At 34.9% G+C, this 27,457-nt stretch overlaps 1 protein-coding gene across 2 annotated transcripts in view; it reads left to right on the top strand.

The window, feature by feature from the left end:
- LOC148955070 (palmitoyltransferase ZDHHC15B-like) overlaps positions 1–27,457 on the top strand; it is a 62,368-nt gene that overhangs the window by 25,085 nt on the left and 9,826 nt on the right. Inside the window, exons 4-9 of one of the 2 annotated variants that reach the window (XM_089100037.1) lie at positions 65–159; positions 1,191–1,311; positions 7,769–7,989; positions 11,283–11,415; positions 14,350–14,476; positions 17,738–17,833. In XM_089100037.1, coding sequence (XP_088956163.1) covers positions 65–159; positions 1,191–1,311; positions 7,769–7,989; positions 11,283–11,415; positions 14,350–14,476; positions 17,738–17,833 — 793 coding nt within the window. The remainder of the gene's footprint in view (positions 1–64; positions 160–1,190; positions 1,312–7,768; positions 7,990–11,282; positions 11,416–14,349; positions 14,477–17,737; positions 17,834–27,457) is intronic. The other variant, XM_089100045.1, reaches the window with a different exon arrangement.

Raw genomic sequence — 27,457 nt, 5'->3', positions numbered from 1 at the left:
TATGGTTGCCAAAAGTCTAATTTTCCTGAGTTTATTGTGTTCTGTGATACTCCTATATTTTCAGTGCTGTACCTGGTATTCTACCATTTATTCTTTATTATGTTTTCCTGGTCATATTGGCAGACCATTTTCACACCAGTTGCAAGGGTTCCTCATGAGGTAAATTATAAAACATATTTACATGTTGTTTTTTTATATATATAGTTTACTACTCATATGATTTGTCTTCAGTTGAGTATATCATCGAGCCCAAGCAAAAATTATTTTTATTTAAATGTATTGTGTATATATAAATGTTTAATCTTTATATTGTGTTATTTAAATGTTTAGTTTTGTAGTTAGTATCATATTAATCAGACATGATTGAGGTACGTCTTTTATGTGTGTACTGCATAAACATATGTGGAAATGATTGCACCTCCATGATTGATAAGAACTTGTCTCTAATGATTTATGCCCCAATCGGCTCAAATGAAGGATTTGGTGTTGATTTAGTTTTAATTTATATTTAGATACTTAATCACAGAAACTACTTTTAAACTGAAAAACCAGAATTAGAGTATTACTTTCTTAAATGGTGTCTATTTAATAATTTCTTTAATTTTGCTCCCATTTTTTGATTGCTGATAGTAGATCTATCAATAATACAATTTTTTTCTAATTTTTACTGGTTATTTTTCTGCTAATTCTTCTATTACTTCTCAAGAATAAAAACGGTAAAATCGGGTAGGCCTAGAAGTAAACATTTATACATAGTTCTAACAGAATCAAGTGAGGAGAAGGGGAACTTTCGAGCACGCACTAAACCGATATGTCAAGATTTCGTAATTTTCCTTGGTTTTTCCATATAATTTGTCTATCTTCTTGGGCTATGACACCCTCCTCTCCCCCTACCCCCCCCCCCCCCCAATACGTTTCTCTGCATACGCTTATTCTGAAATACTTAAAGAGTTCCGTAACTGAATAGATAAATAAACATATTACCCAGGAGGAACGTCGTGATTACAGTCTTTGATATCTCGAATGACATAAAAGTATAGCAAAGAGGTAAATTAGTAGGTTTTGTAAAGCAAGTTAGGTTTATTTCTGTGTTGCAGCTCCTAAAAATTGATGAAGTTCCTGAAAAGTTTTTGTAACTGTTAAGTAATGTTTTTCTTTTAACCATAGTTTTTAAAATTTCACTTTTTTAGTTTAGACCTCCAACAGACGTCGCTTTTGCGTTTGAGCATGCAGAGACTCAGCAACAACAAAGAGAAATATTAGAAGAGTTTTCTAGGAATCTTCCTGTTGTTACAAGGTCCCTGATGGGAGGTAAGGGGAGTTCTTTCTTTTCTTTTGTCATGCTTTTATAGGAAGTCTTGTGGCGTCAGCAGTAAAGATGATACGCCTATAGTTGTGTTGAATATATTCGTAACCATATGACATACTTAAATCCTAATTTAAAGGGGTTGAAAGATGGTCTTTTCGAATGTGAAGCATGAAACAGTGGTTTAAGCCCAAAGAGAAAGAGAATATCGCCCACCATAATTCACCAATCCGCATGAAACAGTGGATCAAACTGACGAGAAAAAGAGATAATGCATATTTTATACTTGTGTGTTGAAAATGTTGCTTAAATTTGCAATGGTTTAAGTTTGTGACGTCAATTGTCGCTTTTTTTAGTCTATCATCCTTAAGCGCATGTCAGAAAGGATTAGCGCATCTGCTAATTGGAAGAGGTTTTCGTTTAGAGTTTTTTTTATATGATTTAAATAAACACAATCCTGGAAATACATTCGTATGCAAACGTTTGTTGTTGTTGTTTTTTTGGGGGGGGGGGGGCTCAATGTTTCAGGAAAAAGGGAAAGCGTCAGAAAAAAGGGGAAAAATTCAAAAATATCGAAATTATAGTAATTATCATAACAATTTTAAGATTCCAGAAGGGGTAATGGGTCCAAAATGCCCCATATTGTGTAGTAACCATATAATGGGACTTATTTTCGGTAAAAAGGTCGTAACTTAATGGCACTTAGTATTTGAGCTAGAGATGCTGATGCATTTCTTATTGCCAGTGACTTTCGGTTTCCCGTACTTCTTATGAAGTTCAAAAGTCCCTGCAAATGTGCCCTGCGGATGAGTATTCATTGGTGGTTTGGGGAGTACAATAACTCATTTTGAGATGTGGCATATAAGCCATGTTCAAGATTGGACAAAGGTGAGCTATAAATTGACTCGGAAAATGTAAATTTTCGTTTCAGTATTTAAAAAGAAAAGCTCTAAAGACCTGGCAGACTACGCTAAAGAGTTAAAAGTAATCATTTAATTAGCTACAATTTGTAATTTAATTGGTTAAAAATATAAGATAATTCATTAAGTCAATGCTTTCAAAGATACGGGACTTAGGATTAACGGTTTGAAAATGCACGGCTTTTAATCAAGAAACAAACACAGGTTGAAAACCAAGTAATTTTAATTTGTCTAGTATTATAATACTACCCTCAGTATCATTTTAGTCGTTGGAAATATGAAGAAATAAACTTGTATGTAGACTACTGTAAGTTTACCAGAGGTGTAAAATTTCAATGTTATTTTGTTGATAATTTGGGAAAGGCTAAAAAGATTCTAAGCAATAACATGTATTTGTTCTTGTTAATACTTAGTTCATGATCTCAATAGAGTTTATGCGAAGTATAGAATTGGTCTTGACTTATATGTCCCTGAAAAGTAAATTTATTTGAAAAATCGTAAGTTGCAGGAATATGTAATATTTTCTAATTCTATTTGTTCTCAAGTATACCCTTACCTAACCAAAAAGTCTGCTAAAGCAATTTTTAGTTCAAAGGGGGCCCGGGGGGCCTTAATTAGAGAGGAGCAATATTTGAGGAGTTTGTTGTGGATATGGGTTTACTATTCAAGTAAAACTGAATTTGTTTATGTCAAAGCTATCGTGTTGTTGATAATTGACGTTTGCCACGTAAACCACAATATCTTAGCTGAGAATTTTTCACTCTGCTGCAGGTGTTCTCAGGGGTTGACCTATTTAAATATTGCCTGGGCCTTGATGTAATGTATGATCTTGAGGATCTTACTAGACTAGGTAATTTCAATGTGGCATGTAGATACCTGCAACATCGGAATATTGCAGGTATCTGAACATACCTGCAACATTCAGAGCTTTGCACTAATTTGAAATTAGAGCTAATTGAACCTTTAATTTTAGTACAATAAAATTTCGAAAGAATGAACATCTTATTTTTGTAAAAAAAAAATTACGATTTTTATGTTTATCAGTTGAATCTTTTTCCGCTTACGGTACTAAGAGCACATAGAATAGAAGAAAAAATACTGAAGTTTCTTCAAAGATTGGCGAAGAAATGGGTTTTATCTTATTTAAGAACCGGGAAATTATTTGTGTACTGATGTAAAATTTTCATTTAAATATTCTAATTTGAGGAAAATCAGCTTTAAATGTAATTTATATCTAAACATTTAAGCATAAGAAGGTGCAAAATAAGGAATATTTTTATTTAACGGTGTTCTAGTTTGAAATGAACCCTTCAACATGCTTCAGGTTCCTAAAAGACCTGAAAAGTTGAGAATTTTTGGAAAAACTGAAAAATCTTGACATTAAACCGTGAATTGACACCTTTTCCAAGAATGTATGCTTTGGGCCGGTTTAGTGTTGAAAATAATTTTGACCACCTACTCTAGCGACTGTTTACGTCTAACGATTAATGTTACTAGCTTTTTAACGACTCTGCCAACAAACAAAAATATGTATGCCATCATTTTACGCTGTACCTAGTATATTTAGTGCGTCGTCATACGGGTACCCCGCCCCCCCCCCCCACACTCCACACCAAACAATTTAGATATCCTAAATTACGTTGATGTTGTTCCTAATTTTCCATTTAATGTTATTTGTGTAGTTTTAAGTTTGGTTGAAATGTTGCCTAACTTGATACAATATATAAAGTAAAAAAGGAAGAAAAATTAGTTTTAGAATTATGAATCATATTTTCAGATTTAAATTGAAACTGAAATTAAAAGCTAAATTAGATCAGGCAAGCATGGAGGGTAACCTATTCCATCCTTCTCAGAATCTTACGATTTTCCCGATAACTCCTGTAATTAGGATTATTTCCATATAAATTTGATTAATTTTGTGTTTTTTGTTACAAAGTTGTCGAAAATAATCTTCCTTAATATAAAGATATGGAGCCTGTACAGATTGACTTATATTTGCTTTATAATTGTAACAGGAAGTCTTTGAAAGAAATCTTTTAAAAATATTTGATAAGATTGGTCATTAGTTAGAATGGTTATCGGATTTTTGTTTGTTCCTTGCTTATCTTTACGACTTTCAGTTTTGTAAATGTCTGATATTGCGTCATAGGTTTTTTTTTTCTGTATATATTAGATGGAAAAGGCAATATATATATATATATATATATATATATATATATATATATATATATATATATATATATATATAATGAACCGAAAATATTGCACAAATATTTGAGCTTCGCGCCCAGAATTTTTATGAACGTAAAAAATAGAAAATTAGACTAAAAAGTTAAGGTAACTGTAAAAAAATACTAACTGTTTAGAAAATCATAAAAAGATTTAGATGAAAGGTTGAGATGGCTAGGGTATGTTCTGTATATGAAGGATGACAGATTGCCAAAGATTGTCCTTTTTAGCAAACTGTCTAGGTCTAAATAGAAAGGGGTTCTCCTTGGTTGGGGTGCCAGAATGTCATAAGAAAAGATTTAAGGGAAGTAGGAGCTTCCTGGGAGGGTGTTAAGAGGGAGGCTTAAAGAATAGAAAATTAAACTAAAAAGTTAAGGTAACTGTAAAAAAAATTACTAACTGTTTAGAAAATCACAAAAATATAAAAACATGGTATGTAATAAAAGAAAACTACGAAACAACCCGCACCTGAAAAACTATATTTGTTTTGTTTTCTTAAGTTCTAAACAAACCCAATATGTTTTTTCTTAATTTTACCCGCTAGTTCTATACCTTCGTTTTTACCCGCTAGTTGATAACTTGCGGTTATGCTTGTAATCCCCATGATAACTAAGTGATGACTTGTAATCTCTCCATTTAGATCGGGGGTATAATGCTGCATCACCACTCCTGCTCTTGGTGTTTCATGGAACCGTGAACCATCTGTTTAGCAGATTGTTGCGTTATTTTGATGGAGTAGTTTGATTTCCTGCTTCATTTTACTCTTTGACTTAATAACAATTAAAACTGCCTTGTTGGTTTTGTCATTTAGATAGTATTGTCTTTGAGCATCTGTAACTCCCTATACTTAAGCAATAGTGTGTTGAATGCGTCTACGTGGCTTTTTGTTTTCTCGCTCTGTAACTGTTGTCTCTTAATCCGTTGGTTAGCAATGTTCAGCCTGGCAGCCCTTTTACTGCTTCTTCTTCTAGAAAATCCTTTATAGGTTGAAGTCCTACTCATAGTTCCATGGATGCCGTTGCAGTTCCATAGTACTCTAATCTGATTGTTAGGCAGGCAAGCCCGTGTATTCTTCTCGAAGGGAAGGTTCTTTCTATATCGAAAGATACGCCTAGGACATATTTTTTTTTATTCCCATTGCTTGGTCTATGCACCATACGAACTGGTGCGCAGGTATTTCTGTCGAGTATCTGGTTCTAAAACGCATTTTATGTTTGAGTATTAGATGTTTGGTATCAGGATTGCTTTAGGATAATAATGAAATAACCGTTCCATCACTTTCAGTTGAAAGGATGTTATTGTAATCGACCTATATGATATGGGATTTTAGTAATCTTCTCTCCCAGTCTTAGGTATAAAAAAATCTCTTGCTTTTACGGATATCTTAGGAATATAGTCTAAAGTGAGGCTTCTCTTACCAATCCCAAAGTAGTGAAACTTCGATATCGCTGCCCTAACACCAGCAATGGCTCTGGAGGGTCTTTATCCTTTTATCTTGCCAACAGCCCTCCAAGGTTAAATGAAGTAATCTGGCAATGATACAATTTGATCAGCCAGCAATTTAGTCATTTTGCCTCTTTTGATGACGTTGGGAAAAATTTAAAGTTATAAAAAAAATCCTAACTCATTACCCATTATTGGGAGCGTTGTGGTATCTTCCTTACTGCTGGATGGCTCCGGCGTCCTGCTATGAAGCGGTTTGAGAAGCATATGTCCTCTCAAACCGATCGGAAGTCTGACATTACGCTTCTCAAAGTCTTCAACCAGGTCCATGTCAATGACTAAGTGAATATATGACACCTCCTTTGAGATTAGACCTCGTTATACTTACTTTATCTTGTTCCAGGATCCCTTGCCACAAGTTCAAACAGGCCACAGTGGACCGCAACGGGGTCCTTCACTCATATATTTTTCTTAAGAGATGCATCGCTAGGGCCAGGTATCTTAGTCCAGTGCTATTTATCATATCCTTTACCATCACGGCCGTATTTTGTCCCTACATCGGACTCTGATTGAGTCTCTCTCCGTTCTCTTGGAGAAAAAGCCCCAAAAAAAATCACTTTTGTGGCGGTTGATCGCCACCCTAATTGGAATAAGTTTCGCAACCTCCGTGAAGTATGTTTTCTTGGCCCTCAGACTAGTTTTTTTCTTACTCTATAATCTCTTTTCTTTTTTTGCACCATAATTCTGGAACCATTAGGACCGGTAACAACCCTAGGGATAATCCCCACGTCCTCAAGCCTAGTCATTTGAATAGTTCTTGCCGTGTGTTTGGCTTTTCGCACGTCCAGAAGCAATGTTCGCCTCCAGCTTAACTTCTGTTTCCAATACCTGCTGTTTCTGTGTCTGTTTTAAGTCTTCCTCAAAGGGCTGAGTCTGAGAGGCCTCCTGTTCCACGAGATTTTACTCAGACGAATCATCATCTATCAAAACGTCCCACTCCACATTCATGCCTTCTGGGGAAGGAGGGTCGGTGATTTTATCAAAGAATTATCATTAAAATCCATCTCATTTCAGTAAAACAACCATCCATCTGGACTTCAACTCCCTGGCATCCATTCCGCAGTAGGGAATCAACATGATAGACTTCAGCTATCAGTGTTGGGTGGGGCCTTAGTGGAGCCTCAATTTTGCCACTTCGGCCTCCCCCCTGATTTGCCAGAGGGACAGGGGAGCCAATAGCTGGGTGGTAACTGAAATTAGCAGTAGTGGCCTCCTATTTATGGATAAGTAAAACATACTCTCAGGTCCACTTCTCTCTTGGCACAACGCGAAGATCGTTGCCACCGTCCCCAAGTTTGTCCTTAATGTCGCTCCTGAATTATTTTGTTACTGATTTGGGCTTGATTTTGGGCCCTCATAATCTCTCACTGAAACATTTCAAAAGCGAGTTAGTATGTCCGATTAACTTAATATCAATACAGTCAATATAGAAATGCTCAATAATAGAAATAAATTAAAAGATTAATTTTATAACAACAGCAAAAATTTTTCGCACGCCCCCCCCCCTTACAGAGGTTTCCTATAAAATAAGTCAGAAGGTGGCTACTTGCAAGTATGACTACTTGCAATAAAGGCATAAAATCTTGAAAATTTGGCATTGATGTATAAAAATCGGATATATTCGGCAATGATGAATAAATTGCATAGTAACAGAACCATTCTTCGGGTATGTTGACCTTACTCTCACGTTTGACTCCACACTTATTCTTTATATGTATCTACATGGGGGAAAAGAGCTTCGCACTACCATTAAAAAGTTGGAATATGGTCCCTACCAGACAATACAGATAATTTAGATAATTTCTTTCAGTTCGTTTTTGCGAGAAATGCTATCACATTAAGCCAGACCGAGCTCACCACTGCAGCGTCTGTTCAGCGTGTGTTCTCAAAATGGATCATCACTGCCCGTGGGTAAACACATGTGTTGGGTGGTCCAATTATAAATTTTTCATTTTATTTCTTGGGTACGCTGCCCTCTATTGTGTTTATGTTTCCTTCACTTCTCTGCCGTTTTTTATTGCCTTTTGGAAGGTAAGTTTCCTTTCCAAATTATTTTGCCATTCAATTTTTTTCATCTTAACTGTTATAAACAATAATTTTGACCAAGGGTGTCCACTTAGTTTTTCTGCGGGAGAGAGCTATTCTTGAATTACTCCATAGTTAAAGCTAGAGCAACCTGTGGTAGTAGCACATTGGATTGATGCTCTGTATGGTAATACAGGGCTCGATTCCAGCTCCTGAAAAAGTGGCCAACTGGTTTGTTAGCTGTCCCTGTGAGAAAAAGATCCAGCTACTGAAACATCGAGTTAACGTCAATTGCTCTTGAGGATCTTAATCCATTTTAATCCTAAAACTAGAGTGTCATATAATTAATATCAAAAATTATACTTATTAAGTAATTAAATTGAAAAGAGTAATGCGTGGCCGGTGGCCTACTTTTTGCCTCTATCTAGTCTTCAGATGAAATCATGACTTGTCACTGTTTTGGGCCAAATCAAGACTTAGCTCGTTTTTGTGGAGATTTATTGTCTTATTCTATTTTATGTACATCAAAGCAATGGAGCTGTTAGCTCCTCGAAACTTTCAAGATGGTGTATTTCATTGTCGAATTTTGTAAAAAAGACTGATGCAGCATACTTTCATCCAGTATTCAATTATATATATCTCTGAGGTCAAAAGGAGGTTTGCTTGCCGTTGCCGAATTTCTAATATCGTTACCAAGAAAAGAGCGGAGGATAAGCTCCGATTTCCTTAGGGATTCCTTAGAACTAATAAAGTTTAGAAGGCACGTGTCCTACTCTTCCTCTGTCTCCTCAGTCCCAACACACACAAAAGAAATAATTACTATTTTTTTACTATTATAATTAATACTAAACTCAAAAGTAATTGCTAACAGAAATAGTTTGTAAAAGTCGATGACAGCACTTTCGGACCCGTGGGAAAATGCTCCTTTTTGGATATCTAAATTTTTCTTTGTATTATTCTTAGGAATTGTTTGAGGAATGGAGTCGGGGAACCATCGAATATCTTGAGCACTTCTAGATTTTAGTAAAATGTCAATTTGAAGCGCATGCCTGCTGGCTTGCTTCCTTGAACGGAGATTTCGACAGTAGGTGACCAGTTAGCTGGCCAGATAAGTGACCAGATAGATTAATTTATTTTTGGTTTGTAGATTCGCCTAAGAACTTCCGTAGAATGTTTAATGAACCATTACTCATATTTGCCAAAGGGTTCGCCCTAAGTCTACGAGAGTATGAGTCTGAGTAGAGTTATGTGGAGTTGAGTGGAGTGGACCTGATAACGAGACATGTTCGTGTTCTATGGTCAACGCCTAGCTCTGCCTTTCTATACATCCTGACAGCTAGTTCACTCTGTGGACCCATGTATCTTCTACTTTGGACTAAGAATTCGAGGTCTTGGTCACCTTTGTGACCTAGGAATTTTGGCACCGATCTTCGCTCATTCTATGAGGAATTACCTAAACCGAAATGTATTTCTCTGGTGTTCAAATGGTACACTTTTCGTTCATTCCAGCACCTTTTTTCTGGGGGTTTCAGCTTTTTTTCAAAATTCCCATATTATTATTTTATCGTCATAACTTTTTACCTTTAAAATAAACCAAAATAATAGTTGCCATTACTGAGTCCGCGTTAAACAACACATTCTATCTCTAGACATTTTTTTAATGCATTTTCAAACTTTTGGTTATTATAGGCAATGATTCGCTCTTTACTACGTTGTCCATAGGGGGCAACCGTGTCCCCCTCTGTTTTGCGGCTTACCAACCAGACTAATAACTTTAAAAAGGATTAACGCCAGCAGTCAACTTTGAGAATGGTTTCAGAGAATTTTACTGGACCCATTTTCTAAAAATGCTTTTGCAGTTTAGGGTTGCTAAATATTAAGCTGAAAACGTTTATAGGGGATATTCTTATTTTAGGCTATAGGGCTGCCATCACCTCAGGTTTATTCATTGAAGCTTCATCCTAAAATTCTTCTCATTCGGTAATGAAATAGACTAAACATACTCCCCATGACCGTCATGAGCGCTACTGTAGCGGTAAAAGATTTATACTTTGGCGATAGTAGATTTGCTATTACTGGCAATAGAAATTTCTCCAATAGCGCCACTTCTAGCGCTAGAGGTTGTGTCAACTAGGCTAGCGCTGCTCTAAATTAATGAGAGAAAGTTTAGTATGTAGACATACAAAATTAGCGTCTTCTTTATTGAGCTGTGTGGAGATCAGATTCCTTTGGGAGCTTTTACCTTGGAGTCTTACGAACTAATTATCTATTATCGGACTAGACGCAGACATATAAGAGAAACAAACACATATAAAAAGACAATAGATTTATTGAACTTACATGCTTAGTTGTACAGCAACGGGTCACTTCAATGACAATAATGGTGACCGAGATTATTTGCGGTACTAATCGTTTCAGGTCTGACTTAATATTAAAATTAAAAAACACATTTACCCCACTCCCAAACGCAGTTCTTTCGTCCTGCGCTGTAGGGACTGCCTGTCATTGGACCAAGTGACCCAAGGACAGTATGCGGTATTTGGAAGCGGTATTTGAACTCAATTAGGGGACGTTTAATTTCTGCCCGAATCATCTTTAGAAGGAAAGAATCTTATATTTTAAATATATGGTATTCTACTGCTGGTGCACATCACCCTTCCCATCAAATAATGACTAATTGTCCCATCAACTAATTGTACTAATTGTAGGCTATAGTAAGAAATTGGACGCCCCCCCCCCCGGCCCGTTTTCTTAATAAACTTATATAAGATGCTTTACTGCGAATTGTGCTGCCTAAAATGATTGTATAATGTTTAGAACCATCGCTTGATATGAACGTTTTGGCATATTGGATGGTTCAATAATTAATTATATCAAGAAGCATAGATTTTGCTGCATCTAATTATTTTATTGAATGGAAGTTGTGTGGTTTTACTTATCAGCTTCCTTGTTAAGATCAAGTCAGTTGTGAATTTCATTTTTATTAAATTAACAGTATTTTTCCGTCTCTCAACTTTTATATTATAGAGCAAAGTTGTAGCAGTACTTGAAAAATTTGCTGACGTTTTCCTCTATGTGAACATTTTTCACACATCATTTGAATATGAATATTATTTTATATCAAGATTAAAATGTTTTATTTAGTTTATAGAATTAATGTTATTCAATTAATAGAATGGGGACTTACAAGCTTCCGCCTATTAACTTGTTCCACTTATTACAAAGTTCCACTTATTGAAACCTCATTTTGATTGAATTCAACCGTGCTCTCAACATTTTCTAACCTCTTTACTTTACAGAATCAAGTTGAAGCAGGACCTGGGAAATTTCATGTCTTATTCTTGTTTTTTGTTGCTACAATGTTCTTCATTAGTGTATCGTCGCTATTTTCATACCATATTTATTTACTTCTCCTCAATCGATCTACTTTAGGTGAGTAATGCCAAGATACCTCTTACTTTTTATAAATAACCTTGAATCTTACCTTAAGTTAACATCAGGCACGTACTAAGTAATTTTTAGGGTAAGGTGATAATAAAAAGAACAAGTTTTATTTGATATTCGAATAAGAAGTATCTGAAAATTCGAGATAATTTAGGATTTTGAGAGACGGGCAAAGAACACCTCACTGAAGCACCAAGCTGCCTGAGGCCAACAAAGTCATGGCCGTTCCTCCTCCATCGCAATCTATTCAAAGCCTCCCTTTTTAAACCCTCCCAAGAAGTTCCCATTTCCCTTAAATCTTTCCTTATGACCTCCTCCCATCCCAACCAAGGACATGCTACTTTCTTTTTAGACCTAGACAGTTTGCCAAAAAGGACAATCTTTTGCAATATGTCATCCTTCCTCTACAGAACGTGCCCTAGCCATCTTAACCTTTCTCTCATTATAGCCCTAAAAAGTGGGATGTAACCACATTTTTCGTACACCTTACTGTTTGAGATACTGTCCGTCAGGCGGGTACCCAAAACGATCCGTAGGCAATTTCTCTGGAAACCATCAATTAAATCCTCCGTTTTTTGAAGTGCCCACGCTTCAGTCATACTTACCGACTGTCATCATTGTATTTTCCAATATTATAACCTTGATTCGCTGACATGTCTTTCTGTTCTTAAGAACTTTTTTCAATTTAAAAAAACATCCTGGGCTTTGGCTATTCTACTTTTAACATCGTAACTGTAACTCGTAAAACCTCTAAAAGTTCATCCATTTTGATAAAATTTTCATCTAGGATGCTAAAATCATCAGCATAATCTAAGTAGGGGAGTTTTACTGCCCCGTTTGATACCGTATTCTTCCATTGCCTTTGCCGTACCTCTTAGGACAAAGTCCATCAAAATGATCCGTTAAGTGGGGATAGAACACAACCCTGCTTAATTCCTGATTCAATACGAACCCAGCTACTAACCTCAATTCCTACCTTAACCGCAACAATGTTATTTTCATACATAGCAATAATTACTTTTTATGTATTTTTCTGGTATATCATACAAGGACCAGACCTTCGCTAAAGCTCTTCTATCAGCTGGATCGAACGCTTGCTCATAATATATAAAACTGAGGACTAAAGGCGTTTGATGACTCAGGCACTTCTCAATTATTAATCTAAGAGTGAAAATTTATCGACGCATCCTCTACCCTTCATCAAACCACGCTGTTCTTCTCTTAAAGCTTTATCTACCGCATCTCTAACCCTAAAAAGTATCTTCCTACTAACTAATTTGCTTCCTAGAGAAACCAGGCTAATGCCTCTATAATTATCACACTCACTCCTATGGCCTTTCTTGTTAACCATTTTTACGTATTTTTACTCACACACGCACATGCAAACATACAAAAAGTCATTTTTCAATGAAAATATCCCAAAAAATCTTGGCGGTTGGCTGCAAATGCCACCCATCTGCCCCAACCCACCCGTCTAATTGACACCTGACCTCACTTGTTCCTTATAGATAGAAGGCTTTTTTTAAACGATCACTTTTTAAAAGGGCCTCAACTTGAATCTAACTTGATCAAAAGTAGTTAGTTCTTTTAATCTCGATCTCGATCTATTAAATCTTCTTCAAGTTATTTTCTATTTATTAGTAAATGGCACCACTCTGTTTCTGGTAATTGAAGAAATGAGTTGAAGTCGTATCTGAGTTCCACTTCTGCATATTGAGCTCTGAACTGCTTTGTTTGTTGTTGTTTTTTTTTCTGTTGCTTTTTTTTCTTCAAGAGAGACCCTTGAAGAAACGTCCAACTTGGTTTATGCGGAGAGTTTTATGCTACCGTGGAGATACTACAAATATGTGCAGATCTAGAAAAAGGGCAATATTTGATCATTGACTGTCGATACTATATTGCACAGTCTCTTTGTTTTCTGTGTCATATCACGACACACTGCTAGGTCTAGTTTTGTATTTAGGCATGTGGGTGTTTTGGTTTGGAACAGTCTTCCGGAAAGCACTAATGAGGGTGTGCCCTCTTTTAAAAATGAGATAGAGAATTTCTTGATGAGTAAGGATGGGCGAAGGGGGGGCTGTCTTCTGTGGGTATTGGTTCGCGGTTAGCACGAGGTTTGTTGTTTATTTATCTTTAAAATTGCATTTTTCTTCTTTTTTTTAATTTATATGTAGTAAGCGAGTAAAATATTGAGTCCCACTACAAACAAATCCGTATAGATGTTCACGTGGTAGGTCTGTTTGATATGATTTTTTTTTTGTGAATATTGGTCTTTAATAAATGGATTTCTTTCTCTGAAAAAAAAACAAATATCGAGTCTTGAGCAACATTACTTATAGTCCAGAGAAGTTGAAAGTCATTTTTCCTGTATTGTAAATTAAAAGTGGTCTTATTGTTAAAAGTTGTGGGTGTAAAAAATTGTGCCATTATGGTGGATGTTGAAGGCTGTAATGTAGGGTTTGTAAAAAAAATTATTTTTTTTGCTTGCTAGGTTTTTATGAGTTTGATTAAATAGTAGGCTATATAAAATATTGCCCAATAAACGATTAATCTAACCTAATGAAACTACTTGTTGGTTTGTCATGTTTCCTTAAGAAGTGGCCAACCACGAAAAATTATCCATTTTTCACCTAGATTTCAAAAATTGCCTCTTTGGTATTTTTATCGAAAAAAGCGAAAAAAAAAATTGCTCCCCATACCCTCTAGATTTTGGAAAATATTTGACTGTGTGTCCTCCAGACCATTGTAATTATGGATGCAAGGATCCATCTTGTGCACAAGCATGTTTATAAGCTTTACGACTAGCACCATTAGTAGAACTATATCCTAATTATATAATCATTTTCATCTCCTTCGAACCACCTGTGAATATATTTTTGGGGACGTTATTTATACCTTTTTTTTATTTTGATTTAATTCTAGAGTCATTCCGGCCTCCTGTCTTCCGTTTGGGACCAGATAAAGATGGTTTTCATTTAGGGAAATTTAATAATGTTGCTGAGATATTTGGTGATGATATAAAGCTATGGTTTTTTCCAATATTTACCAGGTCAGTACCCTTAAACGTGTCTAAATTTTATTACTGTTTATCTGGTAGTTTGTCCCTGTGTCTTAGATATGTAAAAAAAAAAGTTCAAAATTCTCTCCGATATGTACAAATGGCTTCAGCCTACTTTTCAAATTTTACAAGAGAGCTTTCTAACTTTCTAAAGAATTCGAGGGACTTTTTTATTCTCTTATCCCCTGAGTCTTGTCCAAGGTTTTATCTAGGGCAATTAGGGGGTTGACCCCCCTCCCCCCCCCCCCCAAGTGTTTGTCCGACTCGTAAAAACATAACAAAAATGAATATATAAAAAAAATTTGATGCCTTTTTGAAATTGTTTTGCTAAATAAAGTTACCAGTGCATGGCTATGGTCGGTTAAAGCAGAAATAGTCTTTTCAAGAGATAAACTGTTGGGTTTTTTTTTCTAGTTTTCCCTTAGAAATTTTACTTAAGAGCTTTTATTTTATTTTATTTTTTACTATTCACTAAGAATTTCATTTAAGACACTTATGGTTTACCTTCTCTTTAGTGTCTTATGAAACCAAGAGAGGAAAGGAAATAATAAATGAAAAATAAAATAAAATAGGTGAGAAAACGAGGATTTTTTCAGCAAGCGGCAAAATATGAAGACGAAGAACAAGCAAATATTTTGACAAGAATTCAAAAAAAAAAAAATTCAATCTTTCGAAGTGAATCTCAAAAGAGCAGAATATATACTGAATCAAAAACCCTAGCCAGAAATAAATGAAAGAAAAATCACCGATTGGATTGAATAAGTATTCGTTGCCTGGCAATAGACTCCGCCATTCTGCAACTTCGACTTTCATAAGGTATGCAGGTTGTCTTAAATTAGACTGGGCGAAAATATTGCTCGAGTTTTTTTAAATTAAGTTGTTATAAATTGGGCTTAAGAAAATATCTCCGGTGTCTTTATAGCTAAATTTCTGTTTATATATTTTTTTTTATCTCAGTAACCTTTTTAAAAGATTGCATTGCGGTAGGCCATTTACAGAAGATAATAAAGTTGCCTCCTCAAAAAGATATGCAGGGCCAAAACAGAATCAAAGTTGTCATTTTTTATTTTTGAATCTCAGGGACTTATCTATTGATTATTGAAACTTTGTGTTTATTCAAAGGTTCATCAAGTTGTTGATGGGTCCTACCTATGTAAAATTTCCCTTATGAACACGGGACTGTTTAGACACCACTGCCCAGTATAGGGTCAGTTTTATCCTTTCCCGAGTGGAAAAAATGTTTAACTTTTTGTTCCCTTTGAAAGAAAGATTTTTAGTGTCGTAGCAATTTTCCATATCTAATTTTGAACCAATCCATCGGTTGGTGCCAACGGACAACCCACTAGGGGTTTTCTTTTCTCAACCAAAAAGCAATTTATAGAATATAATAAACCCAACTTTAAATCACTCGTTTAACGTAATGGCTCGTTTAACTGCAATCCCTCGTTTAACTGCAATGGCTCAATAGGTGTTCTTTACTTATAAACTAAATTTTAAAAGCTAATTTTTAACAAAACAGTATAGAGTGATTTTGAAAAACAAATTAAATATGGTTTGTATCCCCCTCCCCTTTAAAGGCTACCCTCCCCTACCCTAGTTTAACCACCATATACGGCTTGACAATTTTCTTTAAATTTTTCAGAGCTATTTTTATGCCCTAGGACATCTAAGTAAAAGATTTTTTTTCCTTGGCTAATCTTAAATCTATTCATATCTGAAAACCGTGATTTCCAGAGAATTTCCTTTTGGTTGTTCCAAACCTGAAGTTTTTAGGGAAGTAGCACATTTTTGTCGGTGTTGCCATGATGAATCGTGAAAATAACTAAGCTAAACTCATCAATTAAATTTGACCACGGTTTTTGTCAGTAAAATATTAAACATTAACAATCTGTTGATCCCCAAAGGCAATAACAGATCTTCTTAAGCTGTTTGTTGTCATACGATTCAAGGGCGGATCCATGATTTTTTTTCGGGGGGGGGGTTACTAATTTTTGACTCAGTTTTCGACTAATTTTACTGATTTTTACCTAGGTTTTACTGATTTTCGACTTATTTTCGACTCGGTCAATTTTTTTTTTTTGGGGGGGGGGGTTCAAACCGGGTAACCCCCCCCCTGGATACTGCCTTGATACGATTTTAGCTTAGTTTTGGGTGTTTTCCGCCCATGTTTCTTTTTTTTTAATTTTGCGCCCACTACTGTCAAAAACTGCATAACTGCATATGAGGATATATATGGGCTAGGTATATATTGTAGTGTAAGTTTTCACTTAAGTAACTTAAACAATAAGATTTAATTTTCACTGTCTTTGGGATTTTAACTAGAAATTTAGAGATTTAGTAGCTTTTCCACTGGCAATCTAGACTTTTAAAATTGTTTTTTTGTTGACAATCAGGATCGTTAGTTGTTAATCTAGATTGCGAGTTTGACAACTTGGCTCGAAAAAGAGATTTTGGATTTAGATTAGGAATTTTGTTGAGTCGTTCATCGAGGTTTATAAATTTTACCATTCCATATTTTGGAATTCTTCAATCTTTTTTATAAGCTTCTGTGTTCCACGGGTAATTCTAAATCTCGTTTTAAGAATCTGGCTTTGTGGAAAAGCCTTTGTTAAAGTGTTAATTAATCGTCACTCTATAGATGGCATTGTCTGTACTTTTGCAATATTTTTCAGTGAAATGTTCATTATTTCCTAAAAGGAGCTTTTATTTCAACAACAGCCTTTATTTATTAATTTTTAAAATAGTATTGTTGCAAAGAACTAGAGAGGGCACAAGAATATAAAATAAATTATGTTCAATACCACTTGTTGCCAGAAGTATGCAATAAAGTAACAGAATGATTCCTATATTCTTTCTGAGGGCATAGAACAAAGTTCGAAACGTCTACAGCCATATATATACTTTGAATTTGACCTTTTTTATGAAAATTATACCAAGAGGAGCTACATCCAACTCCACCTATACATGCATGATCTTTTTTACGCCTTACTGAATTTTTTTGCGTAGAAATAACTCCATACTCTTCTATACTGCAGCGGTTCCTTTTTTATATTTCTTTCCTATCTCGCCTTTATCTTTTTCATCTTCTTCTCTTTACTATGACTGGTTGTATAGATTTGTTTATTTGATTTTTTTGTGTGTATTAAGGTGTTATGCTACTGGTCAAAAAATTTTTACTACTTGTTCTTGTTCAATATGCTGTCCTTTTTACCTGAAATTTGGACTTTATTATGATCTGCTCACAATTTTTAGCAAAGGGGATGGCACCAAATTTAAAGTTCGGTCACCCCATCTATGTTTGGGCTATGACTCTACTGGAACAACAGCTGTAACAGTTCCCAGTGCAAGGTTAGATACGGCTACTGAGATATATAAATTGTCTTTGGTATATTTGGTCTGCTTGCTGCTAACTTTTTTTTCAAACCTGTCTTTCCAGCTTTTGCTCTTCGATTTTGTTCAATTTTCACTAAAATCTCAGTAGTATAGAATCATCAGTTGGTATTGAATGGTAAAAAATGATAAAAAATTAAAAACAAGTGGATATCCCAGTATTAAAAAAAAGTTGGCAAGTTGCCAACAAATCAAATTTGAAAAACTGACTACGGAAATTCTGTCCCAAGTACAATTTTGTTAACATTCATCAATCTGTTGTTAGCTGACTTAACTGTGGATGCCTTCTATGGTAATTTGTCATGAGTAGTGATGTAGCACTTATAGAATTACAGTTAATATTGTAGACTTTGTCATCCAACGTGGTGTCGCTTTTGTGTATGAAGCATGCGGAAAAGCTTGAAAAGTGACGAGTACGATTGTCGGATTATACAGTGAACTCAAGTTCGACAATCCGATTTTTAATCGATATGGCCCATACCGAAGACTGACATGTACGAAAGTGCCCTTCTCCAATAACTGTAAAGAACGTTTCCTGTTTAAAAATATTTTCCTATGACTTAAAGACAAATTGCCACTGATGATATTAATACAAGTGAGAGATCTCTGAAAACGTGTCACTGTGTTATGCAATATGGTCTGTAGGACATACTGACATGTAATAACCAGCACTTCGAAACTTACTGTAAAAAACTTTTCCTTTATATCAATTTTTTAATCTGAAGTCAATAAAAATTGACTATGTTGTTATGATGAGCAGTTCGATATATCATAAAAATGGTATCTGTGTTATGAAATATGTTATGTATGCAAGACGCAATGTTCATAAATGCACAGAAACAAATACATGTAAAAAAACCATTACATAATATAAATAATTTCATATTAATTCCATAAATATTGACAATTGTGAGATATAGACAATTTTGATATCTATGAAAACGAGTAAAAAAGTTAATAACGATTTCCAGTATAAAATACACACATTTAAGTAACTGACATTATCCAATAAATGTAATAAACAATTCCATGTTATCAATATATTCATATGAATTCCATACAAATTGAGTATTTTGAGCTTTAGACAAGTGCGAGCTCTGAAAACGTGTCAAAATGTTAAGCAATATGGTCTGTAGTAAAGATTGGAATGTACTTAGCTAATGGGGACTGATGTAGGGGGAAGAGGTGGGCTGAGGTTCTATCTCAAAGTTTTTTCTTTTACAAGCCTCGGGTCTCTGGGAATATGGCAAAATCTAAAATCTTGAACGAGTAATGAAATTGCAACAGTAATGAATTGTAAAATACTAAAAGCCCTGTAGTAAAGACAGAAATAATTTAACATACATTTCCTATGGTTACTCTGGTGGCCGGCGTTTACCCCCCCCCCTGGAAAATAACCCCTGTGGAAAAGTGGAAAATACCCCCCCCCCCGGTAAATGCCCCCTGTGGAAATTAAGGCTTTCCAAATTTGAGAATTTTATTTGAGTTTTTTTTTTGTTTTTTTTCGTAGGGGGGAACAAATTTTGGTACTAAAATTCGAGGACACACCAGTTTTTTCGTTACTTTAGAAACAAATTTGGGCTATAGATTTGCATATTAGGGGAGGGGGGTAAAGTATAGTGGGTCTGCATTCAAAATGTGTTTGGTACAATTATTCTGCATATTGGATAGATAGATAGAGAAGTGTATTTTAAAGCCAAATATACCGCCATGCACATAGTAAAATAACATGAATGAAAGGCACAAATAAAAAACTTTGATAAGCTATCATCAAAAAACACTTATATGAAACACTACATTAACCTAATAATAGTGATTAATACTTGGAAAATCGGCCATTGAAAAAAAAACACTTAACACTTGAAAAAAACACTTAAATGAAACATTACATTTACTTTATACTGGGATTGTTTTTTTTTTTTTGTTTTTTTTTGTTTTTTTTATTTAACAAAATTTGCAGTTACCTCGCTATTTTTCTGTAATTTTTTAGTGGCCATACCTAGAAGGAATTGTTTTGTGACTTCAAACTGGCCAAATACTTTCCCTCCCCCCCCCTATGTGCAAATATGTTGCCCAAATTATATATTTCCCATCTATTCTGTACACTTGTCTTTGTCTTGTCTCATGCTAAGATGAAAGAAACTAACGAAGAAACCGGTTTGTTCTCGGGTTTTACACAGCGTAAACTTGAGTGAGTGGCGCATAATACACAAGTACCAAAATCCTTCCCCCTACGGAAATAAAAGAATAAAACTCAAATAAAATTCTCAAATTTAGAAAGCCTTATTTTCCACGGGGTGTATTTTCTGGGGGGTAAACGCCTAGAACCGGTTGCTCTACTTTGTTAAAGATTTTAAGGGTAGCCAACTGCGTTGCTTACATTAAATTTTTTCGTAAACTATTTCCATTGAATGTATCAACTTCATTATGTTATATAACATAGTTATCTTTTTTTTAACAAATAAACTAGTAAAAATGGTAAATGTAAAGAATACGGCATTGAAATTAGAGTCCCTACTGGCCGTGCTGATCTCTGTTTCATGGTCCTTCAGCCATGAAATGCAATGGGGGATTTGGGGCCCGCCATCCTGTGCATTCGCACACCCTTCCTGTTTAACTTCCTCAGATTTATCCAGGTACCCATTTAGAGCTGGGTCGACCCTGGCTGACCTGTTGGGATTTCCCAATGTTATATCTTTTTAATCTCTTTTTCTCTTTAACCCTACTAGTGTCAGTTAAAAGGTTAGGGGGTCGCTTCTCCGTTGCATAAATCTCAAATGTGTTGACATTGAACAAACAATCAATAAGGTGACTCTTTATAGATATTTCTCACTACTGAAATTTTAAAGTGGTTATTTGTTAAAAGTAGAACAGACTGGTTTTGAAACTTGTTTTGCTATACGAATGAAACTTTCATGAAAGAATCTAAAGCCAAGATTAAGACTTAAAAATGGTTTTCCTGCCCTCTGTTTAAAGCAGAAAAATTTCTTATTCGAAACTTGTCTCTTTTTTTCTTCTATCTTTTTTAAGGCGCTTTCATAGTTTTGCTTTGTGACAGATGTAGCACTATACTTACTGGGTTCAACATTACCTCACCCCCTAAAGTGAAAATATATAGCCCAAGTTATACAAGTCCAATGCAGTTTTTTACCCGCTATTTGTCTTTGTGGCTATGAAACTGTTTTTCATAGATTGTACATTATCCTTAGCATACTTTCATCCCCAGACCTCTCCTCAGAGGCTGCGAGGGCCATGCTAATCTAAAGGTAGCTTATAGTTTCGGAACATGTTAACTATGCAATACAAAATAGCTATCTCAAACTTTCGATTGAACAATTTTTGGAAATAAAAGGGAGGTGGGACGGGTGGCTAGTAGCCATCTGGTCTTTTTGTTCAAATAAAAGAGACACCAGAAATTTAAATTTCCATTCAATTGAGCCCTCTCCCGATGTTCTAGGACGGTTGGTTCAACACAATCGCCCCTGGGGAAAAAACAACAAATTAACACGTATTTGGGATTTTTCTTCTAGCAAATAATACAAAATTCATCGCTTTTGCAGATAGGGGCTTGAAACCTTTACAGTAGTTTTCTTTAATACGCCGAATCTAATGGTTTGATTTGATTAAAATTCTTTGACTTTTTGTGGGTCCTCGCACTTTCGAAAATCAGGCAAATTTTCGCAGTTTCTTAGCCTTTTATGGGTTAAGCTTAATGAACCTTATATATTTGGAATCAACATAATAAGCCAGTGATATTTTGAGTGATATCAAAATTCCATTTCTAGAGCTTCGATTACTATTGTAACTCCATTCTTACAGTTCTTTGCCCCAAACTATTTGATACGTTAGCACATAAATTCAAAAACTTTAAGAATATGATGTTAACTGCGCTTATTAGGTGTTTCAATTACAAATTAGAGAACATGGAGAATTATTGGAGTTTCGATTAGATATTAGAAGTAAAGATTAAAACCGCTAGACAATTCCCAGAGTAGATGCCCCCCTCTCTCCCAACCGACTTCAATTATCAAACTACAATTAATTCAATCTATCTAGTTATATTACAATCCTATTTTCTTTTTCAATGATTGTCTTTTTTTATTTAGAAAATTATATTTAATATATACCCAGGGGCGTGGTTTTTTTGGGGGGAGGGGAAAGTTGTCCCTCATCCCAATAATTGGGGGGGGGATTTGGTTTTATACAGCCCATAACCCCTTGACTGTCCAGATATGAGCCCCTCCCCAATAAAAATGCTGGAGGTTCGCCCCTGTGCATACCTAACATCTTATTTTTCAATGACTCCATTTCTGTTTTATTTGCAGATGTAGAGGTTGAATTCATATCCACCATTCACTCCACTTTCGAAGGTTTTAACAAAAGAAAATCTAGAACTGATAGATTATAGAGAAACAAAATTAACATGAAGACAAAATTTGGCCTGAGCAAATGTTGTGAAATAGGAAGCATAGAACATTTTTGCAAGTTTACGATTAACTAAGTTCGCCCAATATCTTGATGATAATGATCTGAGGTCTATATCTGATATGCGCATGTGGTGAGAAATCGAAGTTTCGAAGGCGGTTTATTTGCATAAATGTTAATCTGGAACATATTAGGAACTGTAGTGAATCATTGTTTTGCTTCTTTTTTTTAACTAGCTTCTTGTATGATCTATTCAATTGAATCATGAATGTAGGTGCTGTGGTGTGAACAATCACTAGATTCAGGAAAAAATCACTAGAATAGTGATAAATCACTAGGGGTGGCAACCCTGCCCGTCTACTCCTGCAGAATGCAATCCATCAAAGGAACCAACTCAGTAGGGGGGTTTATTTTGAAACGGAGCATACAATATCGAAGATGTATTTTCAAGTTTTTTATGATTATCAATATTTGAGCTTGACGTGCCGTTTACGGCGTTAACAAAGAAAGAAAACAGTTTCTTCACTGTTTTGAGTCAAAAATCTGTCATTGAGTAATTAATTTATCCCCCTTTCCTATTTTTTTTTTTCCATGACAAGATCTATCCTGCTCTGGCTTATAGCTAACATGCATTAAAATAACACTTTCTATAAAATATGCCTTCATATCATGGTTGCAGCGGCAGCTGCAACCTAGTAAAGAGCGAACCACAGCCTATAGTAATCAAAAGTTGAAAACGTGTATTCAAAAAAACTGCCTTGTGAGGAAAAATTGCCATTTGACATTGAACCAGGAATGGTAACTATTGTTTCGGATTCATCTTACAAGTAAAAGTTTATTGCGAAAAGAAATTTATGATTTCGAAAACGACCCCTGAAACCCCTTGAAAATGGCGTCAGATCGAAATAAAAAGTGCACCATTGGAATCAGCCTGGTCGAAAACCTTTTGTAGGATAATTACAGTCCCCCACCTTGAACACCAAGGAAAATGACTTATTTGCATGGGTAGCACTGATCTGTCTCCCTTTTTTTCAGGGCTAGCAGTATACCAGAACATCATAGAGAGATGTTTAATGGCTCGTTAGAAAGCTGTTTCTCACATCTACGTGCTTTTTATAAATTCTATCCTCTGCAAGTGCCATATGGCACAAAAATGGCACATTTTGTGCCATTTCTCAAGGGGTGGGGCTAGCGGGCTACAAAAACATCGTAGACAGATTTTTAATAGCCACATTAAAGCTATCTCTCATATATACGTTTTATTTATGAATTCCACCACTTGCAACTGCCAAATGGCACTATTGATGCCATGTCAAGTGGAAAAGCTAGGGGCTAGTGGGCTGCCGAAACTTCTTAGAGAGATGTTTAATGGTTGATTTGAAATCTATTGCTCACATCTACGTGATTTTAGTCAGTTTTGCCATCCGTAAGTGCCAAATAGCACAAATACTGGCACCTTTTGTGCCCCTTCTAAAGTTGAAAAGCTTAAAAGTATAAAAAGGTACCATTGTAATAATTATGGTCCATAACCCTTAATTGGAGATTTACAAGGGACCCTCACCGTATACTCCCCCTCCCAGCCCTCGTAGTGAGTCTCATTAGTCCGTTGGAAGAATTCACTATGAACTCTTTAAAATTTAGGAATGGTAACTATTATTTTGGTTCGTCTTAGACACAGTAGACAGAATATAACAGTAAGCTTATCGCAGATCATTTCTGGTCATCGTGAACAAAAAGCTCCTCCCACTTCTTTCTGCCTTAGCTTGTTTAGCCTGTTTCTGCATAAAAACCCCTGTCCGGGTTTTTATAATGGGTGAGATAGAGAATGATCATACTGGATAATATATGAACTGTGGTCTTAGAAGTAAAAGTTTATTGCGAAAAGAAATTTATGGTAATTTCGAAAAAAGGTCTGAAACCCCTTGAAAATGGCGTCAAATCGAAATAAAAAGTGCACCATTGTAATAAGCATGGTCGAAAACCTTTTGTAGGATAATTACAGTCCCCTTCCTTGAACACCAAGGAAAATGACTTTTTTGCATGGGTAACACTGATCTGTCTCCCTTTTTTCCTTTTTTTTCCAGGGCTAGCGGTTCACCAGAACATCATAGAGAGATGCTTAATGGCTCATTATAAAGCTGTTTCTCACATCTACGTGCTTTCAAAGGCGGTATATTTGCATAAACGCTAATCTGGAACATATTAGGAACTGTAGTGAATCACTATTTTGTGTTTTGTTTTTTTTTATAGGTAGCTTGTTGTATCATTTATTCAATTGAATCATGAATCTACGCGCTATATCATGAAAAATCACTAGATTTAGGTAAAAATCACTAGTTATAGAACGAAAATCACCAGGCAACATAAAAAATCACTAGAAATAGTGATAAATCACTAGGTGCGGCATGCCTGCTTCTCCTGCACACTCCCTTCATTAGAATTTTAGTGATTTCTTATTATATTCAATGTTTTGAATGATATTTTGTTTGAAATTTTATTTCTTGAAAGAGAGAAGGGGTAATTCTTTATGGCATCAGTGGCTGCCTTAGAAAATATGATTAAATATTTGAATAGAACAAGCTATCAATATAAATATTTTCCATTCATAACCTGAGGAAAATAATAACAGACTTGCCATTTTTTGTTGAAAATCAGTCGTTGAATCCATGGAATTAATTTTTGCTTCAATTTATGTACTTAGTGAATATGAGCTAGATCAAAATATAAATGATGAATTGTTGTAAATTCGGTGTTCTTATATGGCATAAGAAATATTGCATTCTAGGAAGTATTTTCAGTGCTAATTGTTAAACGTCTAAATGTGACCTACTTTCTCCGTATTCTCTAGGGAGTGTTTTCTGCTATACATTGACTGTTTTGGCGAATAGCGGAAATATACTGTTCTTTGACTTAAGGGGGAAATGCAAGTTTTTGATAAGCTGAGTAGGGAAAGAAAAATGGAAAAACTATTTATATAAAAAAAAAAGGTAGGGTGGTACATAGGATGCAAAGTGGTTACAGCTTTTCTTCATAAGGGTTTAAAATTGAATTTGCGCCAAAAACAGTTAATATATTCGGAAGAAACCTAAAAAATAGGCATCGAGGGGTATGTTCACTTGAACCATAGGTCATATTTGTGAATATTTTCAACTGAAATTCAGAAGTGACATTAAAACTTAAAACGAGCCTGCATTATTCCGTATAAATAAAAAAGATCATGGCAGCATTGTTTCTGCATTAAATTTTAATCAAAAACGAACAAAGATTAATTAAAAAAACAAAGTTTTTCCGAGGGACGTAAAGAGTGAAGTCGAAACTTAAAACGGACAAAAATTATTACTTCACAGCCTATTTAATATATATTAATATAAATAGTATAAGTAAACCAACTAATTTTGTTTTCCCATGATTTTGGAATTATAAAAAAATAGGGCTTTACTGAAAATACAAAAGTCAAGTATAAAAAATAAGATTATTGATTCAAAAGTCAAAAATGAATATGTAACTTGACAAAACTAAACAAATCTGTAATGATTTTCATCGTCTTACACCAGTTTCGACATTAGTAACTTTCAGTATAAAATTAAAATTATCTTAAAAACATAAGCGTAAAAGTAAATATTTTTTAATAACCGCGAAGTGACTGCACAGCATACAGAAATATTGGATTGATTTATCAAGCATCGTTTTGCTCTCACCAGCTATAATGCCAATAGTGGGTAATATACAGTCTTAAATTGTAAGAAATATGGTTTAGTATCACTTGAAATGAAGATCAAATAAGACATAATATGAACTCTGGAAATCCGAATATTTTTCTCTATACAAGAGTGAATTTCAAGCTATGATGCAAATTCTAAAGCTAGTCTATAGTCCTAATACTATCAATATGGCCTTACTTCGAACTTGTGTACAAACTAATCATGACATGTCCTTTTAAGAACCAAAACGAGAGCCAGTCATTGGGCTGAGCCATTGCGCAGAAGTGACACCATATTAAACGTAAAATAATAAAGAAAATCCTAAAAGGGATTGATAACATTTTGATTCTATAAAAAGCGTTCTTAATTGGTTTGCTTTTACTGTACCATAGTCCTATATTATTTTGTGTTTTCAGTATAGCGCTAAATTTGTATAATCCTAAAAGCATAGGGAAACATAATTAGTTGGTTTTTTTATACTAGTTATATTAATATATATTAAATAGTCTGTGAATTAATAATTTTTGTTCGTTTAAATTTTCAACTTCGCCCTTTACTTCCTTCGGAAAAACTTTGTTTTTTTAAGTTAATCTCTCTCAAGCTCCAATCGTGCTTTTTGGCCATCTTTTGATGGGACTTATGTGACAATCTTCGTGGCTCAGGAAGAGTCGTGATTTTAACGCTTTTTGGTCTGCAAAACTGGTCAAAATTTGGTTATAACACGTTTTGAGTAGATTATAAAATTGAGCGTATCAAGAGAACCGAAAGGGGATACGTGTGTTCTGACTAAACCAATAGATCGAGCGTGCCGATTTGTGCATGACTCGGGTGATTATCTCCAGACCGTTTCAATTGTCGAACCGTTTTCTTAAAATCTCAGTTTATGTGAAAAGGATATAAAAGATTTTTTTTATTGTTGCACTACTCAATTTTTTAAGACACAGCAGTGCTGTAAAAAATAATAATAATTGTGTATTTGTTTATTGATGCAGCGCTAAGCATATTTTTGGGAATACAATATTATTAACAGTTGCTAGAATAACAATCATACTAATAAATGTAAAAAATAATATTAATAATACAAGTTCAAACATTTTTGCCACCTCTTTGTTGTTCAAAAGTTAGAATTTAGAAGCACCATTTTAGCACACACTTTTCGCACTTTGAAATTTCCGTAGAATATTTGGCGTGCTCACTCTTTATCAATACCTACAGTTTCACCAATTCTGAGAATACTTGATAGACTATAAGAGTGAATCAAATTACAAAATTCTTTTCGATATTTTCATCCGTTTTAAACGTTGAAGGGTGACCTTGCCGTGAATTAGAAGTTTTTCTCGGTTTAAAATAAAGTTTCACTATTCTGTTGTTACTATTACACTAACCATCATGTCTGGCAAAACAAAAAAAAAACAACTCAAAAGGGAACGCAGGCTCTCACTAAAAGGTGTTCTTT

This window comes from Artemia sp. Qi Xiang Cuo, chromosome 2 (assembly GCF_049724085.1).
Source record: "Artemia sp. Qi Xiang Cuo chromosome 2, ASM4972408v1, whole genome shotgun sequence".
Lineage (NCBI taxonomy): Eukaryota > Metazoa > Arthropoda > Branchiopoda > Anostraca > Artemiidae > Artemia > Artemia sp. Qi Xiang Cuo.
The sequence above is the reverse complement of the archived record's forward strand: the minus strand, read 5'-3'. Positions and strand labels throughout refer to the sequence as shown.